Source organism: Xyrauchen texanus, chromosome 35, assembly GCF_025860055.1.
Source record: "Xyrauchen texanus isolate HMW12.3.18 chromosome 35, RBS_HiC_50CHRs, whole genome shotgun sequence".
In the NCBI taxonomy this organism is placed as follows: domain Eukaryota; kingdom Metazoa; phylum Chordata; class Actinopteri; order Cypriniformes; family Catostomidae; genus Xyrauchen; species Xyrauchen texanus.
The window spans coordinates 8,034,192-8,051,922 of NC_068310.1; the positions used below are offsets into that span (position 1 = coordinate 8,034,192).

General features: G+C 43.8%; 1 protein-coding gene across 1 annotated transcript in view; it reads right to left on the reverse strand.

The window, feature by feature from the left end:
• Positions 1-5,989: 5,989 nt before the first annotated feature.
• The window catches only part of etv7 (ETS variant transcription factor 7), a 56,607-nt gene continuing 44,865 nt past the window's right edge, over positions 5,990-17,731 (reverse strand). The window contains exons 8-10 of the mRNA XM_052106479.1: positions 8,672-8,814; positions 8,483-8,583; positions 5,990-6,635 (exon numbers count right to left, since the gene is read on the reverse strand). Of these exons, the coding sequence (XP_051962439.1) occupies positions 6,452-6,635; positions 8,483-8,583; positions 8,672-8,814 (428 nt within the window). The 3' untranslated portion in view covers positions 5,990-6,451. The remainder of the gene's footprint in view (positions 6,636-8,482; positions 8,584-8,671; positions 8,815-17,731) is intronic.

A 17,731-nucleotide genomic window follows, 5' to 3' on the forward strand; every position in this document is an offset into this window, starting at 1 on the left:
GAGTCCCATCATTGTGCAGTGTATTAAAAGAGGAGGTCACGGTATTATTAACTCGATAAGAGCGCAGAAGTCCATCCTTCCCTTGGACATCACGAATGATGTCAAACAACCAAGAAGAATGAAATTCTGTCCCAAATCAATTTGCCACTGCATGCTGTCTGGAGTATGCATGTCTAATATATGTGTGAAAACACTCACTGTGCATCATAAGTAAATATCTGCATTCATATTTTCATTTGAGCAATCAGAAATACATTGAAGATGACTACCACCCCTATTCACGAGTTCAAATCCAGGGTGTGCTGAGTGACTCCAGTCATTTCTCCTTTTGGCCTGGTTACTAAGGAGGGTAGAGTCACATGGGGTAACCTCCTCGTGGTTGTGATTAGTGGTTTTCGCTCTCAATGGAGCGCGTGGTAAGAGTAGCATGAGCCTACGGTGCTGTGAGTCTCTGCGGTGTCATGCACAATGAACCAAGTGATAAGATGTGCGAATTGATTGTCTCAGAAGTGGAGGCAACTGAGACATGTCCACCGCCACCCAGATTGAGGTGAGTAACTGTGCCACCACGAGGACCTACTAAGTAGTGGGAATTGGGCATTCCAAATTGGGAGAAAGGGGAGAAAAATAAATACACTGAAGAAAATGAATAACTTGACACATTACAGTAAACTTAAATAAGCATACACAGTCTGATGACACTGGAGAACTAGCCAACTCAAGAACTCTTTTAGGCAAAAATGTGTTATTAGAAAATATTTTTTTTATCATGCGATCTAGTGGCAACACACTTTATTTTTAAGAACTTTGCATCCAGAACTTGATAGAATATATAATTATGGAGTTAAGCAAGAAATATCAACCAAATATCACGATTATGAATCACAGGTTTCACTAAAGCCGAAACTGAAAGGTTAACACTGCATTTGACTTAGTGGATGAATACTTGGGCTGGTAACCCAAAGGTTTTTGTTTCAAACCCTAGAAGGCCATTGTGTACTTAAAAAAAAAATATTTTATTTAAAATACAGTGTGTATTTAATACTTAAAATACACTGTGTATCTCCTGTGTCCTCAAAGTGAAATGTACAGTAATATACAGTACAGTTGTATATACTGTGTGTGTGTGTGTACATATATATATATGTACACACACACACACACACAGTATATATAAATATATATATATTTAAGCAATATCACACTAGCAAGAGTGCGATATGGCCCTACATCATCACTGCTGTGATTTGGCTGCTGCAGCCAAATCACCCTGCAGCTCTTGCCTGGTTGCCCACTAAAGCTAAGCAGGGTTGAGCCTGGCCAGTACCTGGATGGGAGACCTCCTGGGGAAAACCAAGGTTGCTGTTGGAAGTGGTATTAGGGAGGCCAGCAGGGGGTGCCCACCCTATGGTCTGTGTGGGTCCTAATGCCCCAGTATAGTGATGGAGACACTATACTGTAAAAAGGCACCGTCCTTCGGATGAGACGTTAAACTGAGGTCCTGACTCTCTGTGGTCATTAAAAATCCCAGGATGCTTCTCGTAAAGAGTAGGGGGTGTAACCCTGGTGTCCTGGCCAAATTCCCCCCATTGGCCCCCATCTATCATGGCCTTGTATTAATCTCCATCCTGAATTGGCTACATCAATCTACCATCTCCTCTCTGCCAATAGCTTGTGTGTGGTGGGCGTTCTGGCGCACTATGGCTGCCATCGCATCATCCAGGTGGATGCTGCACACAGGTGGTGGTTGAGGAGATTCCCCCTATACTATGTAAAGCGCTTTGAGTGCCTAGAAAAGTGCTATATAAATATAATGAATTATTATTATTATTATTAATCACAGAAGTGCTGATTTAGGGCCATATCACACTCTTGCTTTTGTGTTTATATATAACAGTTCATTGAACAGGTAAATTTTTTTATATTAGGAAAAACCGAGAGTGATAAAAAAAAAATGCATTTGTGCATGGAACTACTTTATATGGATCAGAATCTCCCGTTGCTGGTTCAAAACAATTGATGCCCAAGCCTCTGTTAGTAATTATAAAATGCCACACCGGAAATAGTATCACAGCTTGTGCTGTTTCGAACAAGTTATTGGATAAACAAGGATGGATGTGTGTGTGTGTGTGTGTGTGAGAGAGAGAGAGAGAGAGATGGAGCATGTGCAATCACCTGTTGCCACTCCCAAGCAGAAATGCTGTCAGCTTTCCGAGGATTAGCTTTCTCAGTGGAAATATTGTGTCAGGGGTATTTCTCTCTATTTTGTGTTAGCTGGTGTGCAAGAGTTGATCACTATAGAAACCGCAATGTCCTCCGCCATTATAAACAGCAACCATTGTGTAATTAATCAGTCTGTTGTGTCTCTCAGCTGTGAGTAGTATTAATACAAGCGATCACAAAGAGCTGTTGTATGTAAAGTGGTTGATGCAGATTCACTTCATGTCACCTAACTGGCTCATATTACACACAAAAAATTATCTTTTGCCACCACCTGCTGGCTAACATATGTAATGTAAAAAAAAAACAAAAAAAAAAACATACCATAGCTTTTAACAGATCTGCACTGCTCGTGCACTTTAGTTTAGAAAGGCACGAACACAAGTGTAGTGATACACACACAGTGAAGCGTCCGAGTGCTGATGGTGTCAGACCATCAGTGCTCATGGAACGTCTCTCATCCAATCAGATTCGAGGACCGGAACTAACTGTTGTGTGTGTGTGTGTGTATATATATATATATATATATATATATATATATATATATATATATATTCATCTGTATACATATTCTTCTACTGCTGTAGCCTGTAGCCCATCCACCTCAAGGTTTGACGTGTTGAGCATTCTGAGATGCTGTTTTACTCACTATAATTGAACAGAGTGGTTATCTGAGCTACCGTAGACTTTGTCAGTTCAAACAGGTCTGGCCATTCACTGTTGACCTCTCTCATCAACAAACCATTTTCTTCTGCAGATCTGCTGCTCACTGGATGTTTTTTCTGTTTGTTTGTTTTTTCTCCTTTCTGAGTAAATTCTAGTGACTTTTATGCATGAAATCCCAGGAAATCAGCAGTTACAGAAATACTTAAACCAGAATATATATATATGATATATATATATATATATATGCCCACTGAAGCTTAGCAGGGTTGAGCCTGGTCAGTACCTGGATGGGAGACGTCCTAGGGAAAACTAAGGTTGCTGCTGGAAAGGTTAGGTGTGGGTCCTAATGCCCCAGTATAGTGAGGAGAACACTATACTGTAAAAAGGCACTGTCCCTTAAAAGAATAGGGGCGTAAACCTGGTGTCCAGGCCAAATTCCCCCCATTGTCCCTTCTCAATCATGGCCTCTTAATAATCCCCCTCCATCAATTGGCTCTATAACTCTACTCTCTCCTTTCCACCAATAGCTAATGTGTGGTGAGTGTACTTGTGCACTATGGCTGCGGTTGCATCATCCAGGTGCATGCTGCACACTGGTGGATGAGGAGAGTCCCCTGTTCACTGTAAAGTGCTTTGAGTGTAGTGTCAAAAAGCGCTATATAAATGTAACATTCATTCATATATCTATATCTATATACAGTGAGGAAAATAAGTATTTGAACACCCTGCTATTTTGCAAGTTCTCCCACTTGGAAATCATGAAGGGGTCTGAAATTGTCATCGTAGGTGCATGTCCACTGTGAGAGACATAATCTATAAAAAAAAATCCAGAAATCTACAATGTATGATTTTTTAACTATTTATTTGTATGATTCAGCTGCAAATAAGTATTTGAACACCTGTCTATCAGCTAGAATTCTGACCCTCAAAGACCTGTTAGTCTGCCTTTAAAATGTCCACCTCCACTCCATTTATTATCCTAAATTAGATGCACTTGTTTGAGGTCGTTAGCTGCATAAAGACACCTGTCCACCCCATACAATCAGTAAGAATCCAACTACTAACATGGCCAAGACCAAAGAGCTGTCCAAAGACACTAGAGACAAAATTGTACACCTCCACAAGGCTGGAAAGGGCTACTGGGAAATTGCCAAGCAGCTTGGTGAAAAAAGGTCCACTGTTGGAGCAATCATTAGAAAATGGAAGAAGCTAAACATGACTGTCAATCTCCCTTGGACTGGGGCTCCATGCAAGATCTCACCTCGTGGGGTCTCAATGATCCTAAGAAAGGTGAGAAATCAGCCCAGAACTACATGGGAGGAGCTGGTCAATGACCTGAAAAGAGCTGGGACCACCGTTTCCAAGGTTACTGTTGGTAATACACTAAGACGTCATGGTTTGAAATCATGCATGGCACGGAAGGTTCCCCTGCTTAAACCAGCACATGTCAAGGCCCGTCTTAAGTTTGCCAATGACCATTTGGATGATCCAGAGGAGTCATGGGAGAAAGTCATGTGGTCAGATGAGACCAAAATAGAACTTTTTGGTCATAATTCCACTAACCGTGTTTGGAGGAAGAAGAATGATGAGTACCATCCGAAGAACACCATCCCTACTGTGAAGCATGGGGGTGGTAGCATCATGCTTTGGGGGTGTTTTTCTGCACATGGGACAGGGCGACTGCACTGTATTAAGGAGAGGATGACCGGGGCCATGTATTGCGAGATTTTGGGGAACAACCTCCTTCCCTCAGTTAGAGCATTGAAGATGGGTCGAGGCTGGGTCTTCCAACATGACAATGACCCGAAGCACACAGCCAGGATAACCAAGGAGTGGCTCTGTAAGAAGCATATCAAGGTTCTGGCGTGGCCTAGCCAGTCTCCAGACCTAAACCCAATAGAGAATCTTTGGAGGGAGCTCAAACTATGTGTTTCTCAGCGACAGCCCAGAAACCTGACTGATCTAGAGAAGATCTGTGTGGAGGAGTGGGCCAAAATCCCTCCTGCAGTGTGTGCAAACCTGGTGAAAAACTACAGGAAACATTTGACCTCTGTAATTGCAAACAAAGGCTACTGTACCAAATATTAACATGGATTTTCTCAGGTGTTCAAATACTTATTTGCAGCTGTATCATACAAATAAATAGTTAAAAAATCATACATTGTGATTTCTGGATTTTTTTTTTAGATTATGTCTCTCACAGTGGACATGCACCTACGATGACAATTTCAGACCCCTCCATGATTTCCAAGTGGGAGAACTTGCAAAATAGCAGGGTGTTCAAATACTTATTTTCCTCACTGTATATACACATATTCCCCATCATCATCATCATTATCATCATCATCATAAGGAAGCCGGATCCCAGAGGTACTGTAGCCTAATTCTGACTATATATACATTTTGACTTTATTTCTTGCAATTGTGAGTTATAACATTTTCGTAAAATATTAAAGATGTCACAATTGCATCATATTAACTTATGAACTCATATGAAATTGTGCGATACAAAGTTGATAAAACATTGCAGTTGCAACAGTTTACAGCTTGTAATTAGGAGAAATTAAGTCACCATTGTGAGAAATATAGTCCAAATTTTTAGATGCTTGCTTAAGTAATGATTACCTTTTAATTTATTTGTATTACGTTGCAGGATCAAGGCAGTATAATATCATCATCATCATCATCAGATTATGGGTAACTGAGATGACATGTTAGGTGCTAGGCAGTGACAGCTGTCTTGCAGACTTAAATTACTTAATTGAAAACTATTTTGAATAGCATTTTCTAATTATTTTTTAACAATTCTTATTTAGGGCCTATGCAGTTTTTATGACCACTAATGGAATATTTGTATTTTTTATTTAATTGTATTTTAATTCATTTATCATACTAAACGACTATTAACTGCAATGAACAGCAAAAAGGTGATTGAAAGAATGCTGAAAAAACTTAAAGATGGTTACTATAGATACTACACTCACAATATAAATGCTCCCTTATAAATTCATATTCAATTTAACCTCAAATCTTAATTTGGAGGAAAACAGTTAATATCCATGTTTTCATTAATTTGTATAATTACGTTTATACAGTTCATTGTTGAATTGACAGTTTCAGTGCAGATTATTAATGCAATTTGAATAATGGTTATTAAATCAAACAAACAAAAAACAATATAATGCTTCAATTCATAAATCTACAACATTGCACATTTTCAAAACCTGAGAAAGAAAATGACAAAGACAATGAAAACATGACAGAATCAATGTGTTGGGGAATTAGTGTCATTTTTCAGCTTTTAAGACATCACTTATAGAGAACTGAAACCTGATAACTACTGCAATTTACTGCCTTGAATCAAAACAGTAAGTCTTACAGAGTCCTATGGTATCATAATGCATGTCACCAATCAGTGGTGCTATAGACATTGAAAGAACACCAGCTCTTGGGTTTCCCATTCTAAAAGCACAGGTTAATTTGTTTCCATGTAAAAAAAATATGTTTCTATGTAAAAAGTGCTATCTTTTTCAAATTTTTGACAACATTTTTTTTAGAGGTGAGTTCATGGGAGCGGTGATATGCTGAAGTTGTGATCAGAGCTGGGGCTTGGGCTGGCAGGGGTCGATTCAGGTGATACTTCCAGAGTATCTTCTCTGTAGTCTGGTGATGCAGGACTGTCAGGAGACTCTGAAGGTTCCATGCGGTCTGACCTGCCTTGCATTATTTCCTCGGGAGTCTTCAGGAACCTGCAGCAGAGAGAGGGAGACATTTTGGGATTACTGAAATCAGCCAAAAATATTAACAGAGGTGTAAGCTCCACATTATGCAATTTAACAAATCTACCAACAGCATTAAAAGCTTTCAAATATTCTAGTAAATCTGTGCAAGGATAAAAAAACACACCTACTCATTCTTTATCCTTGTTGATAACAAGTCCGCATGCGCAAATATTATGTTTTGTCTTCACTGTACGCTTTGTATAATTACATTTAATTTACACTGATTGATCTCAAAATGGCAACAAAAAGTTTTTACACTGAAACCTGTTTGAGTAAAAAGATTAGTCTCTAGTTTCATCCGATAAAAATTTCACTGAATTATCGTGAAACGGCATGCTGTTTAATGCAACAGTTCCCTTCGAAATCCTATATTCACTGTGCATTATCACTTTGAGAATCGATGGGTTCATCCAAAAGATGGAAAATGTTGCTTTCAGAGGCTTTATATGGAGTTAGAAGGAAAATAATGTGCACTTCAAACTGTTATGAGACCAGTGCAGACAGACAGTGCACTGGAGGTTAAGTCATTCACTAAATAGGGAGCAAGGGAGAATCCTATAGCTTTCCTATGCAGCCAAGTGCATTCAATCCAAACTTCAGAACAAAAGTTCAGTTTTAGGCTGCAGATGATGTTTGGACCACTCAACATGGTTGGCAGGCACGGGACAATGATAATCAGTACTTAGATTCAGAATTTATAATGCTAAATTATATTTGAACATGGTTGGCTGTGACTGGACGATGCTGACGATTAATTGTATTAATTATGCTCATTTCTGATTGGTAAAATGCTTTTCAAACACATGAATAACCAACACTCCTGGAAACAAAATAAACAATTTGATAAAAAGAAAAGTATACTAAAAAAACAATTTCACTTTCTATAGCTTGGTATTATTTAAAATTACACAACTAAGTACTGCAGTCCCCATATGCAGACAAAAATATTTAGAAAAACATTTTGATTTTCAATTTTCAAATTTCTTTTTTATCTAGTCACAAATCAATACGTGAAATGGAAAATGCACACAACAGGTGCGCTAAGGTCTCAGGTGGTTTATTATCCACATTTTGGCAGAAAAGTCATCAAAACTATGAAGAACCACAAATACAAGTTTGCCAATTATTCAATATTAATTATACAATAATAATAAAGAAAAGTTAAACAAATCAAAACTATTTGTTATAGTTGAAGGACATTTTTATTTGTCTAGATTTCAGCTCTGTATACACTGGACATTATCTCAATCAATTTCTCGAAGTGCATCCTTATGCTTTTTAAACAGCATTGAAGGAGTTGAGACTTGTAAGTTGCTTTCCTCTCAATATTTGGTCAAACTCCAACTTCAAGCATTTAAGCATAACCCTCTAGATAAAAAGGTTTTTAAAGTGATATTTCACCCAAAAGTGAAAATTGTGTCATCATTTACACATGTTCATATTGTTTCTAATCGGTTTGACTTTCTTCTTTGAAACAGAAATGGTGATGTTAGGCAGAATTCGTTTTCATTCAGTGTAACACTTCCTTTTGTGTTCCATGGAAAAGAGAAAGTCATACAGGTTTGGAACAATATAAAATTAAATCGATGGAATATACATTTTTGAGTGAACTATCCCTTCAAGAACTGTATTCCAACTTTCGACTGCCAGTGTGTCTCATTTACCATCGTTCAAATGGAATTATCCATAATACTGTATATCTAGGCTGATGACTGAAAAAGCTCACATCGACCGACCACTACAATATGTCATACAAAAATAAAATAAAAAAAAGTACTTAAAAAGATTTTTAAAAAGAAAATGCCTCCATTTACCGGAAGAGTAGCCTCTGCCCTGTCTCCTTCTTAATTATGTTGAGTTTGTAGTAGTGACGCAGCGCTCTAGACATTTTCTCGTATGTCATATTGACTCTGTTCTGCAATACCAAACAAACAGACGAAAAGGTTGTCAATAACCTTAACAGAGAAATCAAGAAGTCATAGTTGGCAGGCCAAACCTGTTACCTTGTGGTTGCCCCAGAGTCGTGCCAGTCCATTGGGATCCACCACTCTGAAGATCATGGCCTCCGGGTCCTCCCATCGTATGTAGGCCTCGTACCTGCTGTCTGACAGCAGGTGGTACACGTAATCCCATAAGAGTTTGCAGTCTAATGAAAAGTTGGAGTGGTTACAGGCATGTTACTATAGATTACAAGAGGGCTTGTGAAATACTTTTGTTTGTTGCTAAGGAGTTTTACTGAGTGGCATACTGAGTCCAGTACTATGTAGCAGGATCAACTTGACCATGCGAGAAGTTGGCATGTTGTTTCCGATATTTCTGGTACCCAACAACTAAACACATTATTGGGACTCACTGAGAAGCGGCATCAAATATCTTGTTTGATTAATTTTAATAATTGTTTCATCGGCTCCAGCATGTTTACCTTCCCCTGTCACACAACCGGAAGCATGTTGCGTCAGCAGCATGGGAGACCCAGGTTCGAAAGCCTCGTTGAAACCAGCAAGTGATCCTGTTTGCATAATCAGTCACGAGTGCAATTGGTGGTAACATTACATTTTTACTCCACTGATGGTTAGGATTAGTTTTGAGTTTGGGGTTACATTTTAGAAAACATGCATTCCTCTTCACTGTATTCCAGCGTTTTTGATAACAATAAACAGAAAAAAAAAAAAAAAAAACACTTTAAAATGTGCACGACACATGCATCAAATTATCTAATATTTAGAGCAGGCAGGTGGTCGAAAAGGCTGTAGAAGAATGGCAGAGCATAGCGTTGTCACACGGTATCATCAAAGGATGTGAAACCCGCGTTGTCATGCACAATGAGCCACATGATAAGATGCATGGATTAATGGTCTCAGAAGTAGAGGCTTGTCCTCCACCACCCAGATTGAGGTGAGTAACTGCACCACCACGAGGACCTACTAAGTAGTGGGAATTAGGATTTCCAAATTGGGGAGAAAAGGGGATAAAAATATAAATACATTTTTAAAAAAAAATACTAAATTAATTTGATATTAACTATTTGTAGGCAAAGTTCTCAAACCATGTAAGGGAAATTTGACATTTATTCACTTAATAACTTACATTTACTATCATTTGTGTCAACTCCATCAGACACACTAAAACCCATGCTATTTTAATTTGATACATCTAACAAAAGTGCATTGTTTAATAATGGTGTTCAGTAAAGGAGCTAATTGATAAAATGCTGAAAATTGAACAAAATTGAAATATTTCATCTTATCCATGCATTGTAATCTGGAGCCAATTATTATTATATATTTTTTTGTCCTTAGTTGAAGCTGCCTCAATAACCTAAACTAAAACTCCAAAATGTATACCACAATCCTAATAGAAATGTTCACAATGGGAATTATGGAATTGACATGTTGAAGAGACTTCAATATTGTTTGTTTAAAATATGAAAAATCCTAAAATATACCAGGCTACGTGTCCTACTGTTGCATCAACCAAGAGCAGAGGTCCACAAGAGGTACTCAGAGTTATAGCTGACCATGACATTGTCTGATTGTCTGATACAGGATTATAAAAAAACAAATCTTGTTGTTGCAAAAGTAGGACACAACTTTTATAGACAGTTTTTATGGAAAATATAATTTAAAGTTTACTTTGTATATTGTTTGATATCTTCCTAATCTTTTCATTTGAAATTTATATTTATGAATTTATTGCATTTTTAAACACTTTTGACAGAATATTGTGACCTCTTGCTGAGCACAGTTGTGGTTCCAAGGATGGAACATTTAAAAAAATTTATATAATTGAATTATTAAAAAAATATATTGTACTGATTATACACATTTCTTTTAGATTTGAATTTTCTAGTATTTGTATTATTATGGATTTCTTGATTTTTAACATAAAGATGACTTTTGTATGTAAGACATGTTTTGTCTTTTATCTGAAGAATCAGTGAGATATGTGAATTAACATACACTCTCACTTTCAACTTCATGAATTTCTTTACTGTTAAAACTGAAATAACCAGAAATCAAATCATCTGTCACAGTACCTCAGAAAACAGGGTCTAATAATTTTCCACACGTGAAACTTCAATCCTTTGCCATCATAGGTCATAAAGAGCTAACACAACTTATCGAAATGTATCGAAAGACATGCACGTTTGTAACGCGCACACAAAAAGAGACAGTCACAATGTTGAGTGAAAACTGCTTTATAAAACAATAAAGCAGGCAATAGTACAAAAAGGGGCAAGTCCAGTGAAGAATGGTCAAGGGGGAGCGTAAGGTCAAAAGCCGGGGATTCAAAGATATAAAGGGGGCAAATCCGGGAGAGTAGTCGAGGGGAACGAGGGTCAATGTCGGGGTAAACAGGATGAAACAAACACGTAGCAAGAGGGGACTAGAGGGAGCAAAAGACAGGGGAACAAGAGGAGCTGGCAAGCTAAGAGGTAACAAGTAGGGAGGTCAAAACTAGACGAGACTAGCGGGGGCAAAACTAGACGAGACTAGCGGGGGTCAAAACACGGGAATCTAAACATACAATAACCAACACCCGTGAAACGGAAGTGCTGGGTATTTATAGGGGAAGGTGCAGGTGTGAACAATGAAGGTGACGAGACGAGTGCAGGTGAAACTAAGGTGAAGATAGGAAGCGCGTGAGTGCAAGTGGTCATAATGTTCAGGCTGATGCGCGTGAGAAGCGAGCATGAGTCAGAGGGGGGAGATAGTTTACGAGCGAGAGATGTAAATGGCAAGGGGGCGGAGCGAGGAAGCGGGAAGCGAGCACGCTCGCGGAGTGCATGTGTGCGTGCTCGTGGACGCGGAGATGGGGCAGAGGAGCGGGGTTCGTGACAGTACTCCCCCCTCTGAATAGGACGGCTCCTGACGGCCGCGCTTGGCTGCGAGGAGCGCGAGGGGACAGAGCGTGTGAGCTCGAGGGGACAGAACGAGCGCGTGAGCTCGTGGGGACAGAACGAGCGTGTGAGCTCGAGGGGACAGAACGAGCGTGTAAGCTCGCGGGGACAGAACGAGCGTGTGAGCTCGCGAGGGCAGAACGAGCATGTGAGCTCGCGGGGGGCAGAACGAGCGTGTGAGCTCGCGGGGGGCAGAACGAGCGTGTGAGCTCGCGGGGTGCAGAACGAGCGTGTGAGCTCGCGGGGGGCAGAACGAGCGTGTAAGCTCGAGGGAACAGAAAACCCACAAAACACACAAACAATATGAGGGCAGTCCAAGGGGGATAGAAGGTACAAAAGGGAAATAAAACAGTCCATGGGGGTCAATGGGCAGTTCAAGGCAAGGTCAGGAGGAACATAGTGGACAGGCGGGTGGTCGGGAGATCTAGGGGGCAGCCATAGGGCAGAGACTGGGTCAGGAGGTCTGGAAGGCGACTGGAGGACAGGGACTGGGTCCGGGGTCTGGAAGGTGACCACCGGACAGGAATAGGGTCCGGAGGCCAGGGAAGAGGCCACAGGACAGGTAGAGGGTCAGGAAGTCCGGGCTGAGCCGTGAAAGGCGGAGCCGTCAGAGGCGGCACCGTAGGTGGCTCTGGAGCTGGGGTCCTGGAAGGCTCCGGAGGTGGAGCCGACGGAGGCTTTAGGGGCGAAGGCCTGGAAGGCTCTGGAGGTGGAGCCGAGGGAGGCTTTAGGGGGGAAGGCCTGGAAGGCTCTGGAGGTGGAGCCGAAGGAGGCTTTAGGGGGGAAGGCCTGGAAGGCTCAGGAAGTGGAGCCCATGGAGGTGGCGCCGTAGGAGGCTCCAGAGGTGAAGCCCTGGAAGGCTCTGGAAGCAGAGCCGAGGGAGGTGACGCTGTGGGAGGTGGCGCCGTAGAAGGCTCCAGGAGTGAAGCCCTGGTAGGCTCTGGAGGCAGAGCCATAGGAGGTGGCGCCGTGGGAGGTGGCGCCATAGAAGGCTCCAGGAGTGAAGCCCTGGTAGGCTCTGGAGGCAGAGCCGTGGGAGGTGACGCCGTGGGAGGTGGCGCCGTAGAAGGCTCGGGAGGCGAATCTCTAGAAGGCTCTGGAGTCTTAGGGAGCAGAGCCGTAGGAGGCTCGGGTGGTGGAGCCGTGGAAGGCTCGAGAGGCGGAGCCCTAGGAAGCTCTGGAGTCTTTGGGAGCAGAGCCATGAGAGGCTCGGGAGGTGGAGCCGTAGGAGGCTCTGGAGGGGGAGCCGTAGGAGGCTCGGGCGGCAGAGCCATAGGAGCCTCTAGTGGCCGAGCCCTGGAAGGCTCGAGAGGCTTGAGGGGGGGAGCCTTGAAAGACTCGAGAGACGGAGCCCTGAGAGGCTTGAGAGGAGGAGGAGCCCTGAAAGACTCGAGAGGGGGAGCCCTGAGAGGCTTGAGAGGGGGAGGAGCCCTGAGAGACTCGAGAGGGGGAGCCCTGAGAGGCTTGAGAGGGGGAGGAGCCCTGAGAGACTCGAGAGGCGAAGCCGTGAGAGGCTTGAGGGGAGGAGCCATGAAATACTCGAGGGGCGGAGCCCTGAGAGGCGGAGGAGCCCTGAGAGACTCGAGAGGCGAAGCCGTGAGAGGCTTGAGGGGTGGAGCCATGAAAGACTCGAGAGGGGAAGCCCTGAGAGGCGGAGGAGCCCTGAGAGACTCGAGAGGCGAAGCCGTGAGAGGCTTGAGGGGTGGAGCCATGAAAGACTCGAGGGATGGAGCCCTGAAAGACTCGAGAGGCGAGGCCGTGAGAGGCTTGAGGGGTGGAGCCGTGAAAGACTCGAGAGGTGAAGCCGTGAGAGGCTTGGAAGTAGGGGGAGCCCTGAGGGACTTGAGGGGTAGAGCTCTGGGAGGCTCGTGAGGAGGAGCCCTCGGAGGCTCGAGAGGAGGAGCCCTGGGAGGCTCGAGAGGCGGAGCCCAGGAGGGCTCGGAGGGGCGAGCAGAGGCCGGCAGAGTCGTGGAAGACTCTGAGGGCTGAGCAGAGCCCGGCAGAGCCGTGGAAGACTCTGAGGGCGGAGCAGAGCCCGGCAGAGCCGTGGAAGACTCTGAGGGCGGAGCAGAGGTCTGCAGAGCCGTGGAAGACTCTGGGGCGGAGCAGAACCCGGCAGAGCCGTGGAAGACTCTGGGAGCGGAGCAGAACCCGGCAGAGCCGTGGAAGACTCTGGGGGCGGAGCAGAACCCGGCAGAGCCGTGGAAGACTCTGGGGGAACCTCTGCGGTCTTGAGCACAAGACGAGACTGGGGAGAAGGGGCCCTCTTCCTTCTCTGATGTCTTCGGCCAACAGGGGATGTGGCCATGGGGACGGTCGAGGCTACAGGCGCTGGCTCTGGGGCGGTCGAGGCTACAGGCGCTGGCTCGCTGACCGTGGCAGACATGGGCGCTGGCTCGCTGGTCGTGGCGGGCATGGGCGCTGGCTCGCTGGTCGTGGCGGGCATGGGCGCTGGCTCGCTGGCGCGGGCGGGCATGGGCGCTGGCTCGTTGGCCATGGCGGGCATGGGCGCTGGCTCTCTGGCCGTGGCAGGCATGGGCGTTGACTCGCTGGCCGTGCCAGGCTTCGAGGCTGGGGCCGTGACAGGCCTCGGGATTGGGGCCGTGTCAGGCTTCGGGACTAGGGCCGTGTAAGGCTTAAAAACGGGGGCCGTGTAAGGCTTCAAGACGGGGGCCGTGTAAGGCTTCAAGACGGGGGCCGTGGTAGGCTTCGAGACGGGGGTCTTGGTGTGGAGCGCTGGTTCAGTGTCTGCCTCCCCCACAGTGAACGAGGAACCAGAGTACAGTAGGGCGAGGTCAATAAACTGAACCAGGTTAAGGGGGCAGCGACCACCAGGCATTAATGATGAGGTTGGCTCATTCAGTCCACATTGGAAAATGGTCTTCAGAGCCACCTCATTAAAATTCACCTGGTACGCCAGGACACAAAAATCCATAATATAAGCCTCCACGGTTTGGCTCCCCTGACGCAAACCCACGAGTTGGGCCGCTGGGTCCACAATGCTGAGGGCGGAGCCATGGGCCACACAACCGCCGCCTCGCATAAACACCCCTTGGTCAGCGTCAAAAGAGCCGCACAACCTCTCCGGGGATGGAGAGCTCACGGCGCTCAGAAATGCACTGGATGCATAAACGGACTCGGGGCAGACACAGGTGAAACAGGGTGACATAAATCAGACATAGTGCATACCTGCTGCCCCCGGGCCGTGAGCGCGTGGTCCTCTCTCCACACTTTAGCTCCTCGCGCCGAATGTGACGTGCTTCTCCGCTCGAGTGAGCTGCACGAATCCTTAGCGCGGGGCATTGTGACTGTCAACGGTGAGGTTGGTTATTCTGTAACGCGCACACAAAAAGAGACAGTCACAATGTTGAGTGAAAACTGCTTTATAAAACAATAAAGCAGGCAATAGTACAAAAAGGGGCAAGTCCAGTGAAGAATGGTCAAGGGGGAGCGTAAGGTCAAAAGCCGGGGATTCAAAGATATAAAGGGGGCAAATCCGGGAGAGTAGTCGAGGGGAACGAGGGTCAATGTCGGGGTAAACAGGATGAAACAAACACGTAGCAAGAGGGGACTAGAGGGAGCAAAAGACAGGGGAACAAGAGGAGCTGGCAAGCTAAGAGGTAACAAGTAGGGAGGTCAAAACTAGACGAGACTAGCGGGGGCAAAACTAGACGAGACTAGCGGGGGTCAAAACACGGGAATCTAAACATACAATAACCAACACCCGTGAAACGGAAGTGCTGGGTATTTATAGGGGAAGGTGCAGGTGTGAACAATGAAGGTGACGAGACGAGTGCAGGTGAAACTAAGGTGAAGATAGGAAGCACGTGAGTGCAAGTGGTCATAATGTTCAGGCTGATGCGCGTGAGAAGCGAGCATGAGTCAGAGGGGGGAGATAGTTTACGAGCGAGAGATCGTAATGGCAAAACTGGGCGTGGAAGCCCGAGGGAGGAAACAGAGCGTACGAGCTCAAGGGGGCGGAGCGAGGAAGCGGGAAGCGAGCACGCTCGCGGAGTGCATGTGTGCGTGCTCGTGGACGCGGAGATGGGGCAGAGGAGCGGGGTTCGTGACAACGTTAAATGGAGTGCCACAGGGATCAGTTTTAGGGCCTCTGCTTTTCTCCTTATATATGCTTCTCCTGGGAGATATTATCTGGAATCATGGAATAAGTTTCCACTCTTATGCCTGTTATGTCCTAGGGTGTAAATTTTTTTTGTTATTATACATGTGCAGTAATGGATTGTACTACTGACTGTGTGTGTGTGTAGTGGGTATTGTGGCAGTGTTAGGTGTTTTGTGCTCTCTCTCTCTCTCTCTCTCTCTCTCTCTCTCATTAAACAGGTTAATGGACACCAGCTGACTTTAGTTACCATCAGTCGCTGGCTTGCTCTGATTGGCTGCTGGAGGGTGAGGTTGTGGATAAAGTTGGAGAAGAAACTCACTTTGGAGAGGCCATTTGAATCCAGGCTGCTGAGACTTTTTTCTCCTGCCCCAGACTTTAGCAATTGTGCTATTGTTGCTTAAGTGTTTCTCTTCTTGTTGTATTTATTAGTGAACATGTTGTTAGCGTATTTTTGATTTTTGTGCAGTGCTGGGACAGGAGAGGAGAGCTCTTCAGTTGCTGTCAAGTTTATATATATATATATATATTCTGTTCATACATTTCCTTGTTACCCCTACTCAACCCTAGACATGTGACAATGCAGAAGATACCCAACTTTATATTTCTTCGAAACCCGATTAAATTTCAAATTAAATCAAAGGTTGGATGGTCAGAAATGTCCTTTTGCTCAATTCCAACAAAACAGAGGTACTAGTTATTGGATCAAAAACCTCTAAAAACAAGCCTCTAAAATATAATTTAACTCTCGATGGATGTACTGTTACATCGTCTTCAACAGCAAATAACTTTTTTGATGATACCAATATGTCATTTGAAAAACAAATTACCAATGTTTGTAGAACAGCATTCTTCCACCTAAGAAATATTGCTAAATTACATCACATGCTCTCTGTTGTTGATTCTGAAAAACGAATTCATACGTTCATGACCTCAAGACTAGATTATTGTAATGCATTATTGGGAGGATGTCCAGCAAGTTCAATAAATAAACTTCAATTGGTTCAAAATGCAGCAGCCAGAGTGCTAACTAGAACTAAGAAATATGATAATATTAGCCCCATTTTATCAACGTTATATTGGCTACCTGTTAAATTTCATAGTAATTTTTAAATTCTGTTAACTAAATACAAAGCTTTGAATGGTCTAGCTTCACAGTACTTAAGTGACCTTCTACCACACTATATTCACGTATAATCACGTTCATTATGATCACAAAACACTGGCTCAATTAGGCTGCTTTAGTTAGGTCTGCTGGAACCTGAAACATTGATCATGATCTATATAACTCTGAAAATCAAATTATGATATCTACGCTAATATTATTCTATTTGTTTCCATTTCTCAACCTCGGGACTCCTATCCCAAGGTCACCAATACCAGCCAGATCCAGCTCCATTCCTGCTTGGTATCAGAATCCACAGCCACGTGTCTCTTACATGCAGCCGGTGCCAGCCAGACATTACTTCAGTCTGTTATGATGGACCTCAGCAGATTAACTGATGCCAACTCCAACCATAAGACATGGGATACATCATATTCCACTGCCTGAACCTTGGACTTAGGATAGAGCTCACCGAAATGACCGGCTGGTTGAACTGCGGTCTAACAATAAATTGCCAACAAAAGCCTTCATCAGCCAACTAACAAAGGCCATTGCATCTAAATTAACATCTGCAGTTATTCCAGGATGAACTTCAAAGACATTAATCTTACAGTTCTTACAAAATCTTTGTTTAAACGCTGGCCCTTAACACTTAGTTTAATAATTTTATACCATGACCTGCACTGCACATAAATAACTAATATAGGCATTATATTCATGATGTTAGCCAGAGGAGAACTGGCCCCTGCAGTGAGTCTGGTTTCTTCCAAGGTTATTTTTCTCCATTAACCAACATCTTATGGAGTTATGTGTTTCTTGCCACAGTCACCTTTGGTTTGCTCACTGGGTTTCTAAATACAATTATAATGTAATTATATTTATACACACTTCATAATTGTATTTAATCAAACTACACAATGATCACTAAGACTTTATAG